The following is an 18,884-nucleotide window of genomic DNA, read 5'->3' as shown; positions in this document are numbered from 1 at the left end:
TATGATATGCCAAATATGTATTTCAAAATCAGTAAAATTGCAATAAAAAGTTGCATGAAAATAATGATTTTTTAGATAGGAATCAGACAGGAAAAGGAAATTAAAGGTACCTGAATTGGAAGAGAAGTGGTAAAGCTGTCATTATATATAGAAGACGTGATACTGTATATAGAAAACCCTAAAGACTCCACACAAAAACTACTAGAACTGATAAATGAATCCAGCAAGGTAGCAGGACACAAGATTAACATACAGAAATTGGTTGCATTTCTTTACACTAACCGTGAAATACTAGAAAGGGAATGTAAAAAAACAATCGCTTTTAAAATCATGTAAGAAGGGCTTCCCTGGTGGCGCAGTGGTTGAGAGTCCACCTGCCAATGCAGGGGACTCGGGTTCATGCCCCGGTCTGGGAAGATCCCACATGCCGCGGAGCAGCTGGGCCCATGAGCCATGGCTGCTGAGCCTGCACGTCCGGAGCCTGTGCTCTGCAATGGGAGAGGCCACAACAGTGAGAGGCCCGTGTACCACAAAAACAAAAACAAAAACAAAAATCATATAAAAAAATTAAAATACTTAGGAATAAACCTGATGAAGGAGGTGAAAGACTTATGCTGACAACTAGAAAACATTAATAAAGGAAACTGAAGATGATTCAAGGAAATGGAAAGCTATCCCAAGCTCTTGGAAGAATTAATATTGTTAACATGACTATACTACCCAAAGCAATCCACAGATTTAAGGCAATTGTTATCAAATTACCCGTGACATTTTTCACAGAACTAGAACCAATACTCCTAAAATTTATATGGAACCATAGAAGACCCAGAATTGCCAAAGCAATCCTGAGGAAAAAGAACAAAGCAGGAGGCATAACCCTCCCAGACTTCAGATAATACTACAAAGCTACAGTAATCAAAATGGCATGGTATTGGCATAAAAACAGACTATGGATAAACGGAACAGAATAGAGAGCCCAGAAATAAACCCACACACCTACAGTCAACTGATCTTTGATGAAGGAGGCAAAACTATACAATGGAGAAAAGACAGTCTCTTTAGCAAGTGGTGTTTAGAAAGTTGGACAGTGCATGTAAATCAGTGAAGTTAGAACACACCCTTGCACCATACACAAAAGTAAACTCAAAATGGCTTAAAGACTTAATCATAAGACATGACACCATAAAGCTCCTAGAAGAGAAGACAGGCAAAACATTCTCTGACACAAATTGTACCAATGTTTTTTTAGGTTAGTCTCCCAAGGCAATAGAAATAAAAGCAAAAATAAACAAATAGGACTAATCAAAGTTACAAGCTTTTGTACACCAAAGAAAACCATAAAACAAAAAAGCAACCTATGTACTGGGAGAAAATATTTGCAAATGATGAGACAGACAAGGGCTTAATTTTCAAAATATACGAACAGCTTATACTACTCAACAACAAAAAACCAAGCAACCCAATTGTAAACTGGGCAGAAGACCTAAATAGACATTTTTCCAAAGAGGACATATAGATGACCAGCAGGCACATGAAAAGATGCTCAACATTGCTAATTATTACAGAAATGCAAAGCAAAACTACAAAGAGGTACCACCCCATACCAGTCAGAATGGACATCATTGAAAAGCCTACAAATAACAAATGCTGAAGAGGGTGTGGAGAAAAGGGAACCCTCCTACACTGTTGGTGGGAATGTAAATTGGTGCAGCCACTGTGGAAAACAGTATGGAGGTTCCAATTCCACTTATGGGCATATATCCAGACAAAACTATTATTGAAAAAGATACATGCACCCCCTATGTTCATGGAAGCACTATTCACAATAGCCAAGACATGCAAACAACCTAAATGTCCATTGACAGATGAATGGATAAAGATGTGGTACATAAAATGTAAAACAGATAGCTAGTGGGAAGCAGCTGCATAGCACAGAGATCAGCTCGGTGCTTTGTGACCACCTAGGGGGTGGGATAGGGAGGGTGGGAGGGAGACTCAAGAGGGAGGAGATATGGGGATATATGTATAGGTAAAGCTGATTCACTGTTATACAGCAGAAACTAACACAACATTGTAAAGCAATTATACTCCAATAAAGATGTTACAAATAAATAAATTTCTGAAAAAAAAAAGATGTGGTACATATATACAATGGAATACTACTCAGTCATAAAAATGAATGAAATAATGCCATTTGCAGCAACATGGATGGACCTAGAGATTATCATACTAAGTGAAGTAAGTCAGAAAGAGAAAGACAAATACCACATGATATCACTTATATGTGGAATCTAAAATATGACACAAATGAACTTAAACAGAAACAGACTCAGAGATATAGAGAACAGACTTGCAGTTGCCAAGGGGGAGGTGGGATGCGGGATAGATGGATTGGGAGCTTGGGGTTAGCAGATGCAAACTATTATATATAGAACGGATAAACAACAAGGTGCTACTGTATAGCACAGGGAACTATATTCAATATCCTGTGATAAACCATAATGGAAAAGAATATAAAAAAGAATGTGTGTGTGTGTGTGTGTGTGTGACTGAATCACTTTGCTGTACAGCAGAAATTAACACAATTTTGTAAATCAACTATACTTCAATTAAAAAAAAAGAATGATTTATTATAACATCAACTGATTGAAGCTATACTTTTCTTTAAAGCCAGCAGGCAATTTTTGAAAAATGTCCGTTTAAATATGTCAATGTATTTTATGCATGGTGTTCATTTTGGTTTCTGCTCATTCTACCTTCATCACTTGCCAAATAAGAGACCATTATATTATCTTCAAAAGGTAATAAAAGTGCTCACAGTAGACACATACTGCAAGAGCAGATAAGGGCAAATTAATAATCATTTCTGATAGATATGATTATTTAAATTACCCACCTCTAAGCAGTGAAGTTAATAAATTAATCTTATAAATAAGTGCAGGCAGAACACTTCAGTGTAGTGATTTATGGTAGGACACACAAACTTCATGTAAATATACACTAAATTTACTGGCCCATGTATATTTTTTTCTGAAGGTACACAATTAAACCTCATTTAATAAGAGTTAGCTGGCACAACAAAGTCAGGAAAACAAATACTCTTATTCAATGTAATATTTTCTTTTTTCTTTTTTTTTTTTTTTTTTTTTTTTGCGGTATGCGGGCCTCTCACTGTTGTGGCCTCTCCCGTTGCGGAGCACAGGCTCCGGATGCGCAGGCCCAGCGGCCATGGCTCACGGGCCCAGCCGCTCCGCGGCATATGGGATCCTCCCAGACCGGGGCACGAACCCGTATCCCCTGCATCGGCAGGCGGACTCTCAACCACTGCGCCACCAGGGAGGCCCCAATGTAATATTTTAAATGGAGCACTAGCTTCAAAACTGTTTTCATCATGGTTTCAAGTTTATACTTCTCTAATCCTTTGTGCCATATTCAGTAGTAATTTTTTCCTTTGTTACTAACATAACACAAGTTCATATTACACGTGTGACCCAAAAATGGCCACTCTAAATTAGAGCATTTAATGTAGTAAATTGATCATCCCTCAACACAACTGCAAGACTGAAAACTGTAGTCTTACTGGATCTTTTGCATACTCTGCTGGAAGACAAGACCCTCATTATCTTAAAAAGAAACCCTACCCACTCACCTTCTAAGCTTAAAACAACTTGGGATCAAGGCAAAAGCAGTACAAGTGGTTACAAATTAAGCAGATAATACACAACAGTTTGCCCTGTTTCAGTGCCAAACTGGGAAACTGCCCTCTATTAAAATCTATCATTAAAAGCAGCTACTGCTGCTGTTTCCTAAGGGGTATGTTCCCATTTCTAATTGGAGGACCTTATTGAAGGGTCAACTAGTGTACCTAGTTCAAGAATGAGGGAATCATCTGAAATCACTTTAAATCTTGGTTTCCCTCTTGCTCTCCTTTTTTAAATCGTATAGCCTCTGAATGAACTGATCATCATCCATACTCAGAAAAGAAGATTCTTTGCCAACAAAGGGAAAAGAATTTAAGTCCCATTAAGTTCTCTTTCAGGGGCTCCAGGGAGCAGTTCTAAGGGATTTAATGAAGACTTCAGTGTCAGAGACAAAGGGCCGACTGCATTAGACTAAAATCCAGTTGTATTTCTTTACTAGTAACAGCATAGCCACCTCTTCTCTTCTTTCAGTTTTGTTCTCAACAAGAAAAAAAGGGAAATAAAACCAGGTAACCAGGGAGAAGTCTTACAGAGACAGCTGTGGTTCACCTTCTTTAACCTACTGAAGAAAACTCAGGGAATGTAAATACCAAAAGAGCAGAGTGGGCTATTTAAAAAAATACTTAGCTTTTGCTTTGATTTAAAATAAAACCTATTAAATACAAAATATCAATCTGTTTAATCACTGATAAAGATGATGGCTGCTGATGTGTGTCAACCCTTGGGCTGCAGTCATAAATACTGAATTTGCATGGAAGCCCTCTTCAACTGAAAACATTTTCTTTGTGCCAAGAGGACAAGGGCCTCTAGGTGTAGAGATCATCCAAAGAAGTTTTGAAATCCATTTTTCCAGATCCTTTCAGATAAGCAAGCTACTCCCTGAATATAATCTCACCTTGGTGTTCTTTCTGGGGAACATACTTAATTACTTCAGATGGTGAACACAAATGCTGCATACATTACATCTACCTGTTTTGTTTAAGGAAATTACCTAGGAAGTGCTTCCATTTTTTGCTTCTTCTTGAAATTTTGAACAGTTTGAGGAGTTCATTCTTACAAATACAGTACTTGTCTTTGAAAGTTCCCCTCAGGACTCCAAGACTGACTGTCACCACTCCCCTGCCTCTGGTTCCTATGCAGGTCTTTGCTGCTATCCCATCTCCCCAATTCCAACACGCTCATGGTGGGGTCAGCAGTGACGGCGATAAGCCTGGGAGAGAGAACATCCTGGAAGCTCGCTGCTACTCCCAGGATCACAGGGAGCCAGGGAAGATGATGGGGGCCTGGCCCACCTAAGCGGGGCAACTCAAAGAAACAGCACTGGGCTCCCCTCTGCAGCTTGCTCGCAGTTTCGTAGGTTCCCTAAATCAGGGTGTTGAGACACATGCAACACTGCTTCCTACTCATTTTAGGAGAAGAGGGATGTAAGCTTTCTGCACTTAGATAAGTAACTTCAAGTAACCAAACGACCAGACTTTCTCCACCTCCGCAGTCAGCTAGACATTGTAAACAGAAAGCACTCTTGGCTCTGGAGGGTAAGATTTCGAGTATCTTCTCCTGACACTTATTAGCCCATGACATATAAGTGAATAACACATTTCTAAACTGATACTCTCCAAATGAGGGACACAGCATTAGGAGTAGTATCTTCCACCTTTGCTCTATACTTACTCACTTTTGTTATGCTTTGGAGAATCATTTTGAATGGAGTGGTAGGAAAAATGGGGAAAACATCTGATGAGAACATCATTAAGTTCAACAAACATTTATTGAAAAGAAATAAATTTGGAGTCAGACAGTTTTAAATTCTGATTCTACTGCTATTTGACTCAGGCTAAGTTATTAATCTCCTCAAGACTCAGTTCCCTAACTGGAAAACAGGGCTAACCCTGTGGGGCTGCTATGAGAATCTGGAGCAACAGTGAAGCTCCTGGTGTGATGCTAACATGGACCAGGAGCCTAGCCCAGGGGGACAGTGAGGGGTGGTGTTTGTCAAACTGAAGGTGCATCCAATGGATCATGATGTCAATTTTGTACCCCATGACCATCATTTTGTCTTTTATATGAACTAGAACAGAACCGATATAATAGAAAATATCAGAGTACAGAGCAAGAGTAATATTGTTTTGTGAAATTTTTGTTCCTCTCTGTGCGCATGTGCACACACACTTGAAATCATGATAGGAAGCAGTTCTGTTGTGTCAGCAGTCAACAGTGCATTGAAGTCATTAGCAGAGTGGTTAGCTTCTCAGGTTATGGAGTCAGAAATCTCCGTAAATTAAATGTGAATCCTGTTTGTATATTTTGGAAATTAATCCCTTGTGGGTTGCATCATTTGCAAATATTTTTTCCCATTCCGTAGGCTGTCTTTTCATCTTGTTCATGGTTTCCCTTGCTGTGCAAAAGCCTTTTAGTTAGGTCCCATTTGTTTATCTTTGTTCTTGTTTCCATTACTCTTAAGAGATCCAAGAGAATATTGCTGCAAATTATGTCAAAGAGTGTTCTATCTATGTTTTCCTCTAGGTGTTTAATAGCCTTTAATTCATTTTGAGTTTATTTTTGTATATGGTGTTAGAGAATGTTCTAATTTCATTCTTTTATGTGTAGCTGTCCAGGTTTCCCAGCACCACTTATTGAAGAGACTGTCTTTTCTCCATTGTATTTTTTTGTTTTGTTTTTTTTTTTTTTTGCTGTACACAGGCCTCTCACTGTTGTGGCCTCTCCCGTTGTGGAGCACAGGCTCCGGACGCGCAGGCTCAGCGGCCATGGCTCACGGGCCCAGCCGCTCCGCGGCATGTGGGATCTTCCCGGACCAGGGCACGAACCCATGTCCCCTGCATCGGCAGGCGGACTCTCACCCACTGCGCCACCAGGGAAGCCTCTCCATTGTATATTCTTGCCTCCTTTGTCTTAGATTAACTGACCATAAGTGTGTGGTTTTATTTCTGGGCTTTCTGTTCTGTTCCATTGATCTATGGGTCTGATTTTTGTGCCAGTACAAAACTGTTTTCATTACTGTAGCTTTTCAGTGTAGCCTCAAGTCAGGGAGTGTGATTCCTCCAGCTTCTTACTTCTTTCTCAAGGTTGTTTTTTTTTTTTACTATTCAGGGTCTTTTCTGTTTCCATACAAATTTAAAAAATTTTTGTTCTAGTTCTGTGAAAAATGCCATTGGTAATTTGATAGGGATTGCATTAAATCTGTAGATTGCTCTGGTAGTATGGTCATTTTAACAATATTGATTCTTCCAATCCAAGAACACAGTACACATTTCCATCTGTGTTGTCTTCCATTTTTTTCATCAGAATCTTAATAGTTTTTGGAGTACAGGTCTTTTGCCTCCTTAAGTAGGTTTATTCCTAGGTTTTCTTTTTTTTTTTTTTTTGATGCAGTGGTAAGTGGGATTGTTTCTGTAATTTCTCTTTCTGATATTTTGTTGTTAGTGTATAGAAATGCAACAGATTTCTGTATATACAACAACTTATACAGCTCAATATCAAAAAACCAAACAACCCAATCAAAAAATAGGCATAAGATCTAAACAGACATTTCTCCAAAGAAGACATACAGATGGCCAACAGGCACATGAAAAGATACTCAATGTCACTAATTATTAGAGAAATGCAAATCAAAATTACAATGAGGTATCACCTCACACCAGTCAGAATGTTCATCATTAAAAAGTCTACAAAAAATAAATGGTGGAGATGGTGTGGAGAAAAGGGGGCCCTCCTACACCATTGGTGGGAATGTAAATTGGTGCAGCTATTATGGAAAACAGTATGGAGGTTCCCTAAAAAACGAAAAAAGAGTTAACATATGATCCAGAAATTCCATTCCTGGTGATATATCTGGAAAAGATGAAAACCCTAATTCAAAAAGATACATGCACCCCAATGTCCAGAGCAGCAGTACTTACAATAGCGAAGACATAGAAACCACACACACACACACACTGGAATACTACTCAGCCATAGAAAAGAATGAAATAATGCCATCTGCAGCAACACAGATGGAGCTAGAGATTGTCATACTGAGTGAAGTAAGCCAGACAGAGAAAGACAGATACATATCCCTTATATGTGGAATCTAAAAAAATGACAGAAATAAACTTAATTACAAAACAGAAATAGACTTACAGACACAGAAAACAAACTAATTGTTACCAAAGGGGAAAGTGACGGGGAGGGATAAAGTAGGAATTTGGGATTAACAAATATACACTACTATATATAAAATAGATAAACACGGTCCTGCTTTGTAGCAAATGGAACTATATTCAATATCTTGCAATAACCTATATTAAAAAAGAATCTGAAAATTTTACGTATCTATAACTTTTATATATATAATATAAAATCACTTTGCTATACAACTGAAACACTGTAAATCAACTATACTTCAATTTAAAAAAACCAAACACACACACACACACACACACACAATTTGAATCCTGGCTCTGCCGCTTACTTGGTAAGTGGGATGAGCTCACAACGCCTTGGTTTTTAAATCTGTCAGATAAGGATGATGAGAGAATTGTGAGGATTAGGAAAAGAGGCTAAAGCGTGTTGAGGATTCTGTGATTGTTAGGAATTAGTATTAATACTTGTGTAACTTGTCAGGGACTGCAACAAGCACTAGAGCAACAGGAATGAGAGAGACAGCCCTCTCTTCAAGGAGAGGAAGAATATAGTCGAGAATGTGGGGAGGGATGAGAAAACAATGCCGGAGGTCTTGGTGGGGAGCTGGAAAGTACAGGTGGGTGGAGGGTGGTAGTCAGGAAAGAACCTGCTGGGAGGGGAGCCAGAAATCACAAGACTACAAAAAAGTGGTATTCTCTCTTCTTGTTCTTGGTAGAAAATATTAGATATATTAGATACATTTCTCTGTGTCCCCAAAACTCCTACTGTGTTTTGGTTTTTTTTTTGCTTTACTCTTTAAATTTATATAAACAATTTGGGTTTTTTTAGAGATTATAATTTTGTATATTAAAAAACATAGGTTTATGTTTATACTCTTTAGCATGTGTGAGTTATTGGAAGAATACAACTTTTCATAGTGTTACCCATATTTGAATTTCCATATAGGCTGCAATCCTGATGGAAACAATTTGGTTTTTATTATAAGCAATAAATATAAAGAAAATCACCAAGGACACATTAACAGAAATTAAAGAGCAAAGTCAGCCCAGAATGTGTTACTCTTTTTATATAAGTAGAAATAATACCTAAAAGTTTAGTGCCCTGATCCTTAAGAACAATGATAGTTCCTATGGACTGAGTGTTCCCAAGAACCAGGCATGGGCCACAAATGTTTTCACACCCACTTACATCTTCACAGCCAATCTGTGTGGCCGTAGTTCCCAGACCTGGTTTAAGAATGAGGAGGGGGGCTTCCCTGGTGGCGCAGTGGTTGAGAGTCCGCCTGCCAATGCTGGGGACACGGGTTCGTGTCCCGGTCCGGGAAGATCCCACATGCCGCGGAGCGGCTGGGCCCGTGAGCCATGGCCGCTGAGCCTGCGTGTCTGGAGCCTGTGCTCCACAACGGGAGAGGCCACAACAGTGAGAGGCCCGCGTACCGCAAAAAAAAAAAAAAAAAGAATGAGGAGGACTATGAAGCTTGGAAGCCGAGTGACTTCATCAAGGCTACAAACTCGTATGAGGCAGAACAGGAATAAAGATGTAGGTCATATTAACACTCAGTCTATGCTCTTAAATATTCTATCCCTGGCTGCCTCCTGAATGATTTCCTGGGACCTTTACACATTGCACAATATCTACAGATTCTCTCCCTCTAATCAACCAACACTGTGCCCTGGAGACAAACACATAAAAAGTGGAAAATAAAGGTTCTGTGTTTACAGTGGTTGGTGATCATTATCTACATGGATACAAAGCTTAGCACTGTTCTATAAACACACTCTCTGGAGTGTGTATACAGAGTATGCTCAAAAGTAGGATGGAAACTGATGGAATAGAACCAAAACCTGGTGATGTCAAGGTATATTTAGTCTTTGCTCAGATGTGCTTCCAAACATTTTCGGCAGAGCCAGGAATCATCCAACCTTTTATAGAGTTCTTTACGTACACAAACATACAGCCTTTTCTTATTAAGAAACATTAAAGATAATGCAGGGCACGCTTCCAGCTCCTTTCATCCGAGAATATGAAAGGACTTTAGAGACATGCCCATTATTTCTGCTAAGTAGTCTCATTTGGCCATTTCAGAAATGGGTACAATCAAAACTTAAAACTTGGGAATCTAAACTCATTTATTTTCTACTGTAATCACTAAGTCATGAATCTAATAGCCAGAGGGAATCTTTAAATACAGGGATTATATGTACTGAAAAGTTCTTCCCATTTTTCCTGAAAGGGATCTCTTAAAAAATTTCTTTTTAATTGTGGTAAAATACACATAAAATTTACCACTTCAACCATTTTTGAGTGTACAGTTCAGTGGTATTAAATACATTCACATTATTGTACAGCCATCACCACCATCCAGCCACAGAACTCCTCTCATCTTGCAAAAGTGAAACTCGGTACCCATTAAACAACAACTCCCCACTTCTCCATCCTGGCAGCCACCATTCTACTTCTTGTCTCCATGAATTGACTATTCTAGGTACCTTATATTAGTAGAATCATACCGTATTTGTCCTTTGCGACTGGCTTATTTTACTTGGCATAACGTTCTCAAGGTTCATCTGTGCTGTAGCATGTGTCTGAATTTCCTTCTTTTGTAAGGCTGAATAATATTGCATTGTATATATACGTACCACATTTTGTTTATCCATTCATCTGTTGATGCACCCTTGGGTGCCTCCACCTTTTTGCAATTGAGAATAATGCTGCTATGAACATGCTTGTACAGAGAGCTCTTCAAGACCCTGTTTCAATTCTTTTGGGTTTATAACCTTATGCAGAATTACTGGATCATATAATAATTAGATTTTTAACTTTTTTGAGGAAACTCCATCTTGTTTCCACAGTGGCTGCACCATTTTACATTCCTACCAGCAATGCACGAGGATTGTAATTTCTCCACATCCTAGTCAACACTTGTTATTTTCTTTTTTTTTTTTTTTTTTGATAGTAGACATCTTAAGGGGGTGTGAAGTGGCATCTCATTGTGGTCTGGAAGGAATATCTTGATTTCAAAATTACTTACAGTAATTCCAGGTATTTTAGAGGCCAGGGCTAGGTAGCAACTGCTGTACTCAAGTCATAAGACACAAATCCACGTTCTCCTTCCTTTGGGTGCCATGTTCTATATGCTTCCTAATAAACAGGCATTACAGAGCTCATTATACCCACATTCCAGGATGAACATGTGCCTGGATCTTTTTGTGTCGTCTCCTTTTTGTGTTTCTCATCTCAAGAGGGTGTTTTTCTGAGCTTCCTTTGATGGCCAGATAATTGTAGAGAATTAAAAAAAAAACCCTCAAAATTAAAAAACAAACTCAGCAAGGCTGTCAAAGCAGAGGGCAGGATGGATGATGAAGGCACAGGCCCTATGTTGCCCTTGGGTATATACCTGTAGGATAGTAATTACTCAGTAAATATTCACTGAATTATGTTGGGTGGGTGAACCATAAGGAATGGCAGGAGCTTCTACTGTGCATATAATCCAATCTCTAAAACAACACCTGGAAGTCATACGTCTTTAAGAAGCAGAACAAAAGAGAACAGAATTAGAGCCCAGGAAGAGAAGGTCAGTTCAACGCTCCACCATCACAGCAACTGTGTATGGGGTCTACGGGAAGCACTCCACATGCACTGACTTATGTAGCCCTCACAGCAGCTCGATGAGTTGGTCCTGTCAGCTGCCTTGTAAGGGGGAGAAGACTGAGGTGCACAGAGATGGGACTCCGTGTCCTGTGCTCTTCCTCCTTATTCTGTACTGCCTGCCTGGTTAATCACTTATTAAGGGTTGAATTCTAAAAGGTTCCCCAGAGCATCAATACACCCTGTAATCCTCAAAGCTCCACAGTTTCACAAAGCCTTCCAGGGAGACAATCACCTTTGAAAAGGTAGCTTTATTTCCTACAGCAAAATTCCATCTTTAAGACACTTAAAATTCGTGTTTCTCTACAGGAAACTCTCCAGTGCTAAGCTAATCATTTATCATTTTGTTCTCAGTATTATGTGGTTATCAGTGGATAAAACTGTGGCACCTGAGGAAGTGTGAGTCCAGAAATCTGTCTGGGTCAGTTATTAAATCACATGCACACAAAACAAATGAAAGAACAAACAAACTCTGGTATCTGAGGAAAGTATCTGCTGAAAACACCTGCTGCTAAAAATATGCTCTATTGGGGGAAAACGGATCAACACTTTCATGCAATTTGAAAAAACTAATTAACTTAAAAGCAGTTAAACTTAGGTGCCTTATAAAAAGAACATGTGAGAACGTTCTGACGTGCATACCTGAGGTACACCTGACACTTTCTTCCTTAAATGGTGAAATCCAATTATGGTTGTCAAGATCCCGTCGATGGAAATTTCACCTTCAGGTTCTGACAATCTAAAAAGGGCAGCGATGAGGGAACTTTTTCCAGCTCCTGTTCTTCCCACAATGCCAACCTGTAAAGAGATCCATCGGGATTAAGAATTCACAATATGCAACAAACCTAGGAGAAACCCTGGCTGTTGAAGATGAATTTTTAACGTTCTATATAGAGTAGTCTATAAGTTTCTCAACCATGGCACTGTTGACATTACGGGCTAGATAATTCACTGTTGGGGGGTCAGGGGCCTGTCCTGTGTATTACTGTAGGATGTTTAGCAGTAGCCATGGACTCTACCCACTAGATACCAGAAGCACCTCCCACATTTTGGCAACCAAAAATATCAGATATTGACAAATGTCCCCTGGTTGAGACCCCCTGGTCCCAAAAAGAGTTAAAAATAACAGAATCAATATACTGGCAGTGAAAAGCTAGCAGTCTCTGGCATGGACATATATACACTACCGAACGTAAAATAGGTAGCGGGAAGCAGCTGCATAGCACAGGGAGATCAGCTCGGTGCTTTGTGACCACCTCGAGGGGTGGGATGGGGAGGGTGGGAGGGAGGGAGATGCAAGAGATATGGGGACAGGGGCTTCCCTGGTGGCGCAGTGGTTGAGAGTCCGCCTGCCGATGCAGGGGACACGGGTTGGTGCCCCGGTCTGGGAGGATCCCACATGCCACGGAGCGGCTGGGCCCAGGAGCCATGGCCGCTGAGCCTGCGCGTCCGGAGCCTGTGCTCCGCAACGGGAGAGGCCACAACAGTGAGAGGCCTGCGTACTGCAAACAAACAAACAAACAAAAGACAAGAGATATGGGGACATATGTATATGTATAACTGATTCACTTTGTTATAAAGCAGAAACTGACACACCATTGTAAAGCAATTATACTCTTAATAACGATGTTAAAAAAAATATATATATATATATAACTAAAAAAAAAAAAAGCTAGCAGTCTCCTAAGTCAGCGGTCCACACCCTTTTTGGCACCAGGGACTGGTTTCGTGGAAGACAATTTCTCCACGGACAGGCAGGGTGGGAGGTGTGGGGAATGGTTCCGGCGGTAGCCAGAGCGAGCAATGGGGAGCGGCAGATGAAGCTTCACTTGCTCGCCCGCTGCTTACCTCCTGCCGTGCGGCCCAGCTCCCGACAGGCTGCGACTGGTACCAGTCTGCGGCCCGGGGGTTGGGGACCCCACCCTAAGTGGCCCATAAGAAGTTCACTTTTAAATTAGCTTTATTCCTACTGTCTAGGCATTTTGACCTTGAGAATCATGTGGGTAATTTTACAGAGATGTCGACAAGTCAAGTAAGAAGTGTTAGACATAAACAAGTACTCATCTTCTCAGGAATCTATTATTTAAGAGGAATTATTCTTTGGTAGAGAGACTAAATCACTTCCTGATGTTAAATATCTTAATTATACCCTATCTTGAAAGGAAACATCTTAAAATTATAAAATGCAGGTCTCAGTGTCGTAAAAGACAGTAGCCAGCAGACAAAATACACATAATGAGATCAACAAAAACACAAACAACAATTGCTACTTATATGGGACCTTTCATCTGAGCAGTTCAAAAGTCATTTTATAAACAACTTAATACTTATAATTGCTCCTTGGAAAGATACATGCAAGTTTCAGTCTAGTTATTAAAGCCAAAGTAGAGAGAAATTAAGTTCATTAAGAATAAGATTAAGGGGGCCTCCCTGGTGGCGCAGTGGTTGAGAGTCAGCCTGCCGATGCAGGGGATACGGGTTCGTGCCCCGGTCCCGGAAGATCCCACATGCCACGGAGCGGCTGGGCCCGTGAGCCATGGCTGCTGAGCCTGCGCATCCGGAGCCTGTGCTCCGCAACGGGAGAGGCCACAACAGTGAGAGGCCCGCATACCGCAAAAAAAAAAAAAAAAAAAAAAAAAAAAAAAGAATAAGATTAAGGAATCAATATAATGCAGGTAAAATGTTGGTCAGGAATAAAACTATACTATAAAAACTGGCTTTTAAATGTGTGCATCCAAACATGTACTATACAGAAACTGGCCTTTTTTATCAATAAGCTTGCCCAGCTCCGTGGTGGGAGCTTCCCAAGAGATGATTTCATTTCTATTCAGAAATTTGGAATTGATGTGGGGTGTTAAGACATGCTTTCAATCATTTGTAAATTTATTCAGCAAATTTTTTAAACTCACGGCTTTAAACAGAGAAGAACTAAGTCTTTCTGAGCATGCAATCAGAATGCTGGGAACTTTTCATATTTTGTCATTTGAATGCCTCCAAAGTTTCGAATCTTTGTCTGTAAAATCAATCATAGCATTTCAAAAAAGAAGTTATCTCTATAGAGATTAAATGTAAGAAAAGTGAGTTTAGCTAATTTTATTATTTTGTAGCCATTTTATACCCTATGTTAAACCCTAATATATGTAATATAGATGGGCCATTCTCTGCATATAGGCAGGCCCTAGTGCGTGTATATATATATGACTCATGTGTTCTGTGTATAGGCAGACCTTGAACATATTGTGGATTTGGTTCCAGACGACCACAATAATGTGAATATCTCCAAATAAAGCAAGTCATAAGAATTTTTTGTTTCTCTGTACATATAAAAGTTATGCTTACACTATACTATAGCCTACTAAGTGTACAATAGCATTATATCTGAAAAACAATGTACATACCTTAATTTTCAAACACTTTATTGCTAAAAAAAAAACATGCTAACCATCATCTGAGACTTCACTGGGTTGTAGTAACATTAAAGAATGCTGACCACAGATCACCATAACAGATATAATAATATTGAAAAGATTTGGAATACTGCAAGAATTACCAAAACGTGACACAGAGACAGGGAGTGAACAAAGGCTGTAAGAAAAATGGGGCCAATGGACTTGCTTGACGCAGGGTTGCCACAAATGTTCAATTTGTAAAAAATGCATGATCTGTGAAGCACAATAAAACCAGGTATGCCTGTATTTCTGGGTGTTCTCAGATGTAAACCAACACACATCAGGACACAGGCGAGAACTGTGTCTGTGAGAATGTGCATATGTTCCCATACTATCAGCTCTACTGAAACTGGTCCATCTGTGCAAACTGGAACACTTGTAGACTCCTGGTAAATGGCAGAGATATGCAGGGGCACCGAGGGCTGCTCACAACGTGAGTGCCTGAGAAAAAGGCAACTCAAAGAAAATCTGCTCTGGCTATTTCTACCACTCAGTTATCAAAATACACTCTGGAAGTCTTTCCCAGGACACCAATGGGTTTTTCCAGTTGCCCGTGGAGAGTGTCACCAGTATCAGTAAGTTTACATTCCTAACACCAAAGACACTTGGAGACAGTCTTATTTCAGTGTCTTGTGACATACCTGTTCTATTTTCTCAAACAGGCCAGGGTTGGCCTCTGACTAACACACCAACTTGTTAGACATTTGCACCTGGATCTCTCTTCACACGTCAAATTCAACATGATCAACATCCAATGCCCCACACAAAACAGCTGCTTCCTCTGACTTCCCCACTTTACTCTCATTCTTTCTGTCTCAGGCTCATGGGCTCACAATGTCCATCTTACTTCCAGCTTTCCCTGAGTTCAGCGTGGTGCCAAGCCCTGCAGATTCTACTACTGCAATGTTTCATGACTCAACCCCTCACTGAGTCTCTTTCCTTTGAAACTCTTCCCTTAATCATAATCAGTGCAAATGAATTTGAAAAGTAAATTCTAGCTATACCCCAGCACTCTGATTAAAAACCATTCTTAAGATGTTGATGTTTTTACCTTCTAGACTTGTATGTTGACGTGTTCTTGAAGATACAAGCTCATATACTTAAACAGAATGAGATTAACATGAACATACTGTTGTAATCTGCTTTCATTCAGTATTTCATAAAAGTACTTATTTTAATGGCTACATAATATTATAGTATGTGTGATCATTTATTTAACAAAACGCCAATTTCCAGATAGGTAGATGGTCTCCAATATTTTGCTATTATAAATAACTCTGTTAAATATCATTGAAGCTAAATCTTTGCAAACAACCTTCATTATTTCCTTAAGAGAAATTCTTAGGTGTGCAATTGATAAGAAACAGGTATGAACATTTTCAGAGGAAGCTGTTAAGTAGAGCCAACCTACCCTCCAGAAATATGATAATATTTTGTTTTCCTTTTTTTTTTTTTTTGGCTGTGCTGCATGGCTTGGGGGATCTTAGGGATTGAACCCGGGCCCACAGCAGTGAAAGTGCTGGGTCTTAACCACTGGACTGCCAGGGAATTCCGGATACCATTTTCTACTCCCACTCATAAACACAGGTGCACATTCGCAAACCTAGGTGTTATAACTTTGTTTTAATTGACATCAGTTTGATTCCAAAAAGCGGAATCACTTTCCCTGATGTCTTGCTGGAGGCCCAGCAGCTACTGGCTCCCTGCCTTCCGCATCTGCCCACTCTGGTCCACGTGCACCCACTTCTCAGATTAAACTCCCGAAGGTGGCTCTGTGCCCGTCACTCCACCCCGGCAAGTCTCTGCTACAAAACTGTCCCTGCTAGCCTCTCCATCCTCCATCTCCACGAGGCAGCTCCCCTGGGGTTACTAGGCAGTTGTGACGGCTGAACGTGAAAATGTGTGCTATACACCTGGCAGTTCTTTTCCCTGAATGCTCTGCAGGTGCCCGGTTCTTCATTCACTGAATCAGGGCATCGTGCCTTTGCTCATGCTGGTCCCACCTTCCGGAATGCCTTCCACATGCATTTCCACCTGCTGAAACCCTAACCATATATCACTAAATCTGCCTCACCGGCCTAATCCCTCAGAAATGCTCTCCCTGACCCCTCCTGTGGACTTCTCTCAACCCTCACAGACGTGATACCATCTTTTTCTAAAATTCCATAAAAATGATGACCTCCTTCTATCTTACAAAGCTAATATGGCCTTTTTCTTATTTTTTCAACTGGACTGTATGTGTTGACAGCAGGATCTGTATTGGATTTGCCTTTGTATTATTTGTATTACCTGTGGTGTCCTGAGACAAAGAGGCATTATGTAGGGAGCTGAGATTTTTAACTCAAGCTGGAGAAATTTATGGAAAATTGATTACCATATTATTTAGGTATATGATAAGTTGGACAGAGAAAAGACATGGCAGATGGATCCTACCACCATAAATACAATTGCAAATGGCCAACCTCACATTTTCATGGGGCAGACAATTGATACAGTATAAGTGGTTACGGTCATTTTACCCACTATGAAAATGACAACAATCTTTGTCCAGGCATTTACTCTATGCTAGTCTCCATGCTGGGTGCTTTAAGTGTCTTATCTTGTTTAAGTTGTTCAACAACCCTAGAGGTTAGGTCCTACCATTTCCATTTTGCAAAAGAAAAGATTGAGACTTAGTAAGATTAATTAGTCTGCCTGAAATAACAGAGGCCGTAAGTCACAGGACGGGACTCAAATACATGCGCATCGGCCTCTTTCCATTCTGCTGATGGCCTCCTTATCACCTGGATGGCCTGGCAGCTTATTATGCCCCTCTGTGTAGCTAGAAGAGAAAGTGGGGAGAGGTGTAGCTGCAGTTAAAAGAACAGGCCTACCATACAGATCCTATGCCAGACAGTTAAAGCAAGACATGGACACAGGTACCTGAGCTCAGGTAGGCTGGCTGTCAGCAGGAAGAACTGGCACCCACAGCTGGGCTGGCAGAGAAACCTGCAGCTAAGGAGGCACATGATGCCTGGGAAACAGGCCAAACAGACCTAGTGCCCTGCATTGGGCAGCAAGAGTAATTTTTGATCCCATCAGGTAGTGAAAGAGCTGCACATACACTGCTACACTGGGCTGTCTCTGACTCCGAGCCCAGGCAGGGCCGAGCCTGTGGTGAAATACCTATAGTGCCCATAGGAGGCTGGTGTGGGGAAGGCCAGACAGCAGGATGAAAACTGCCTGTGATGAAGACAGACTCCACTGGAAAGATGCAAATAAATGTACTGGAATCACACAGAATTAGATTATAATGTAAAGGCATGATTTGCAGAATATAAAAGTAAGTAAATTTGTAGGGTAAGTGGCACAGAACTTTCTAGAGCCGCATGCTAAGACACAAGAGGGGTTAGGTGATTCATGAGCTTAACTGCAAACTGTCAAAGGACAATTTCTTGGAAATCACAGGTTATCAGTCATCAAAAATTGCCTATGAGGGACTTCCCTGGTGGCACAGTGGTTAAGAATCCACCTGCCAATGCAGGGGACACGGGGTTCAAGCCCTGGTCCAGGAAAATCCCACATGCCGCGGAGCAACTAAGCCCATGTGCCACAACTACTGAGCCTGTGCTCTAGAGCTCACGAGCCACAACTACTGAGCCTGCATGCCATAACTACTGAAGCCCATGCAACAAAGCGCAGCTCCCGCTCGCCGCAACTAGAGAAAGCCCGCACGTAGCAACAAAGACCCAACACAGCCAAAAATAAAAATAAATAAATAAAATAATTAAATTAAAAAAAATTTGCCTATGGGAGAGAAACGACTTTACTGGGAGGTCTTGTTTAAATGTGATTCTGAGTCAAGAAGTCTGGGTGGGCCTGAGATTCTGCATTTCGAAGAGGCTCCAGGGCCCACCAACCACCGTGAGGCAGCTCACCACACAGGGAAAGAAATGCTGGGATCCCC

At 40.6% G+C, this 18,884-nt stretch overlaps 1 protein-coding gene across 1 annotated transcript in view; it reads right to left on the bottom strand.

Annotated features, from left to right (window-relative positions):
* Positions 1–18,884, bottom strand: part of LOC309792645 (ATP-binding cassette sub-family C member 4-like) — a gene marked incomplete at both ends in the record, with an annotated part of 120,747 nt that overhangs the window by 42,018 nt on the left and 59,845 nt on the right. Inside the window, 1 exon segment of the mRNA XM_082602364.1 lies at positions 12,132–12,287. Within this exon segment, the coding sequence (XP_082458490.1) occupies positions 12,132–12,287 (156 nt within the window).

The sequence above is a fragment of the Mesoplodon mirus genome (genome assembly GCF_964341445.2).
Source record: "Mesoplodon mirus genome assembly, chromosome: 17".
Taxonomy (NCBI): Eukaryota; Metazoa; Chordata; class Mammalia; order Artiodactyla; family Ziphiidae; genus Mesoplodon; species Mesoplodon mirus.
The sequence above is the reverse complement of the archived record's forward strand: the minus strand, read 5'-3'. Positions and strand labels throughout refer to the sequence as shown.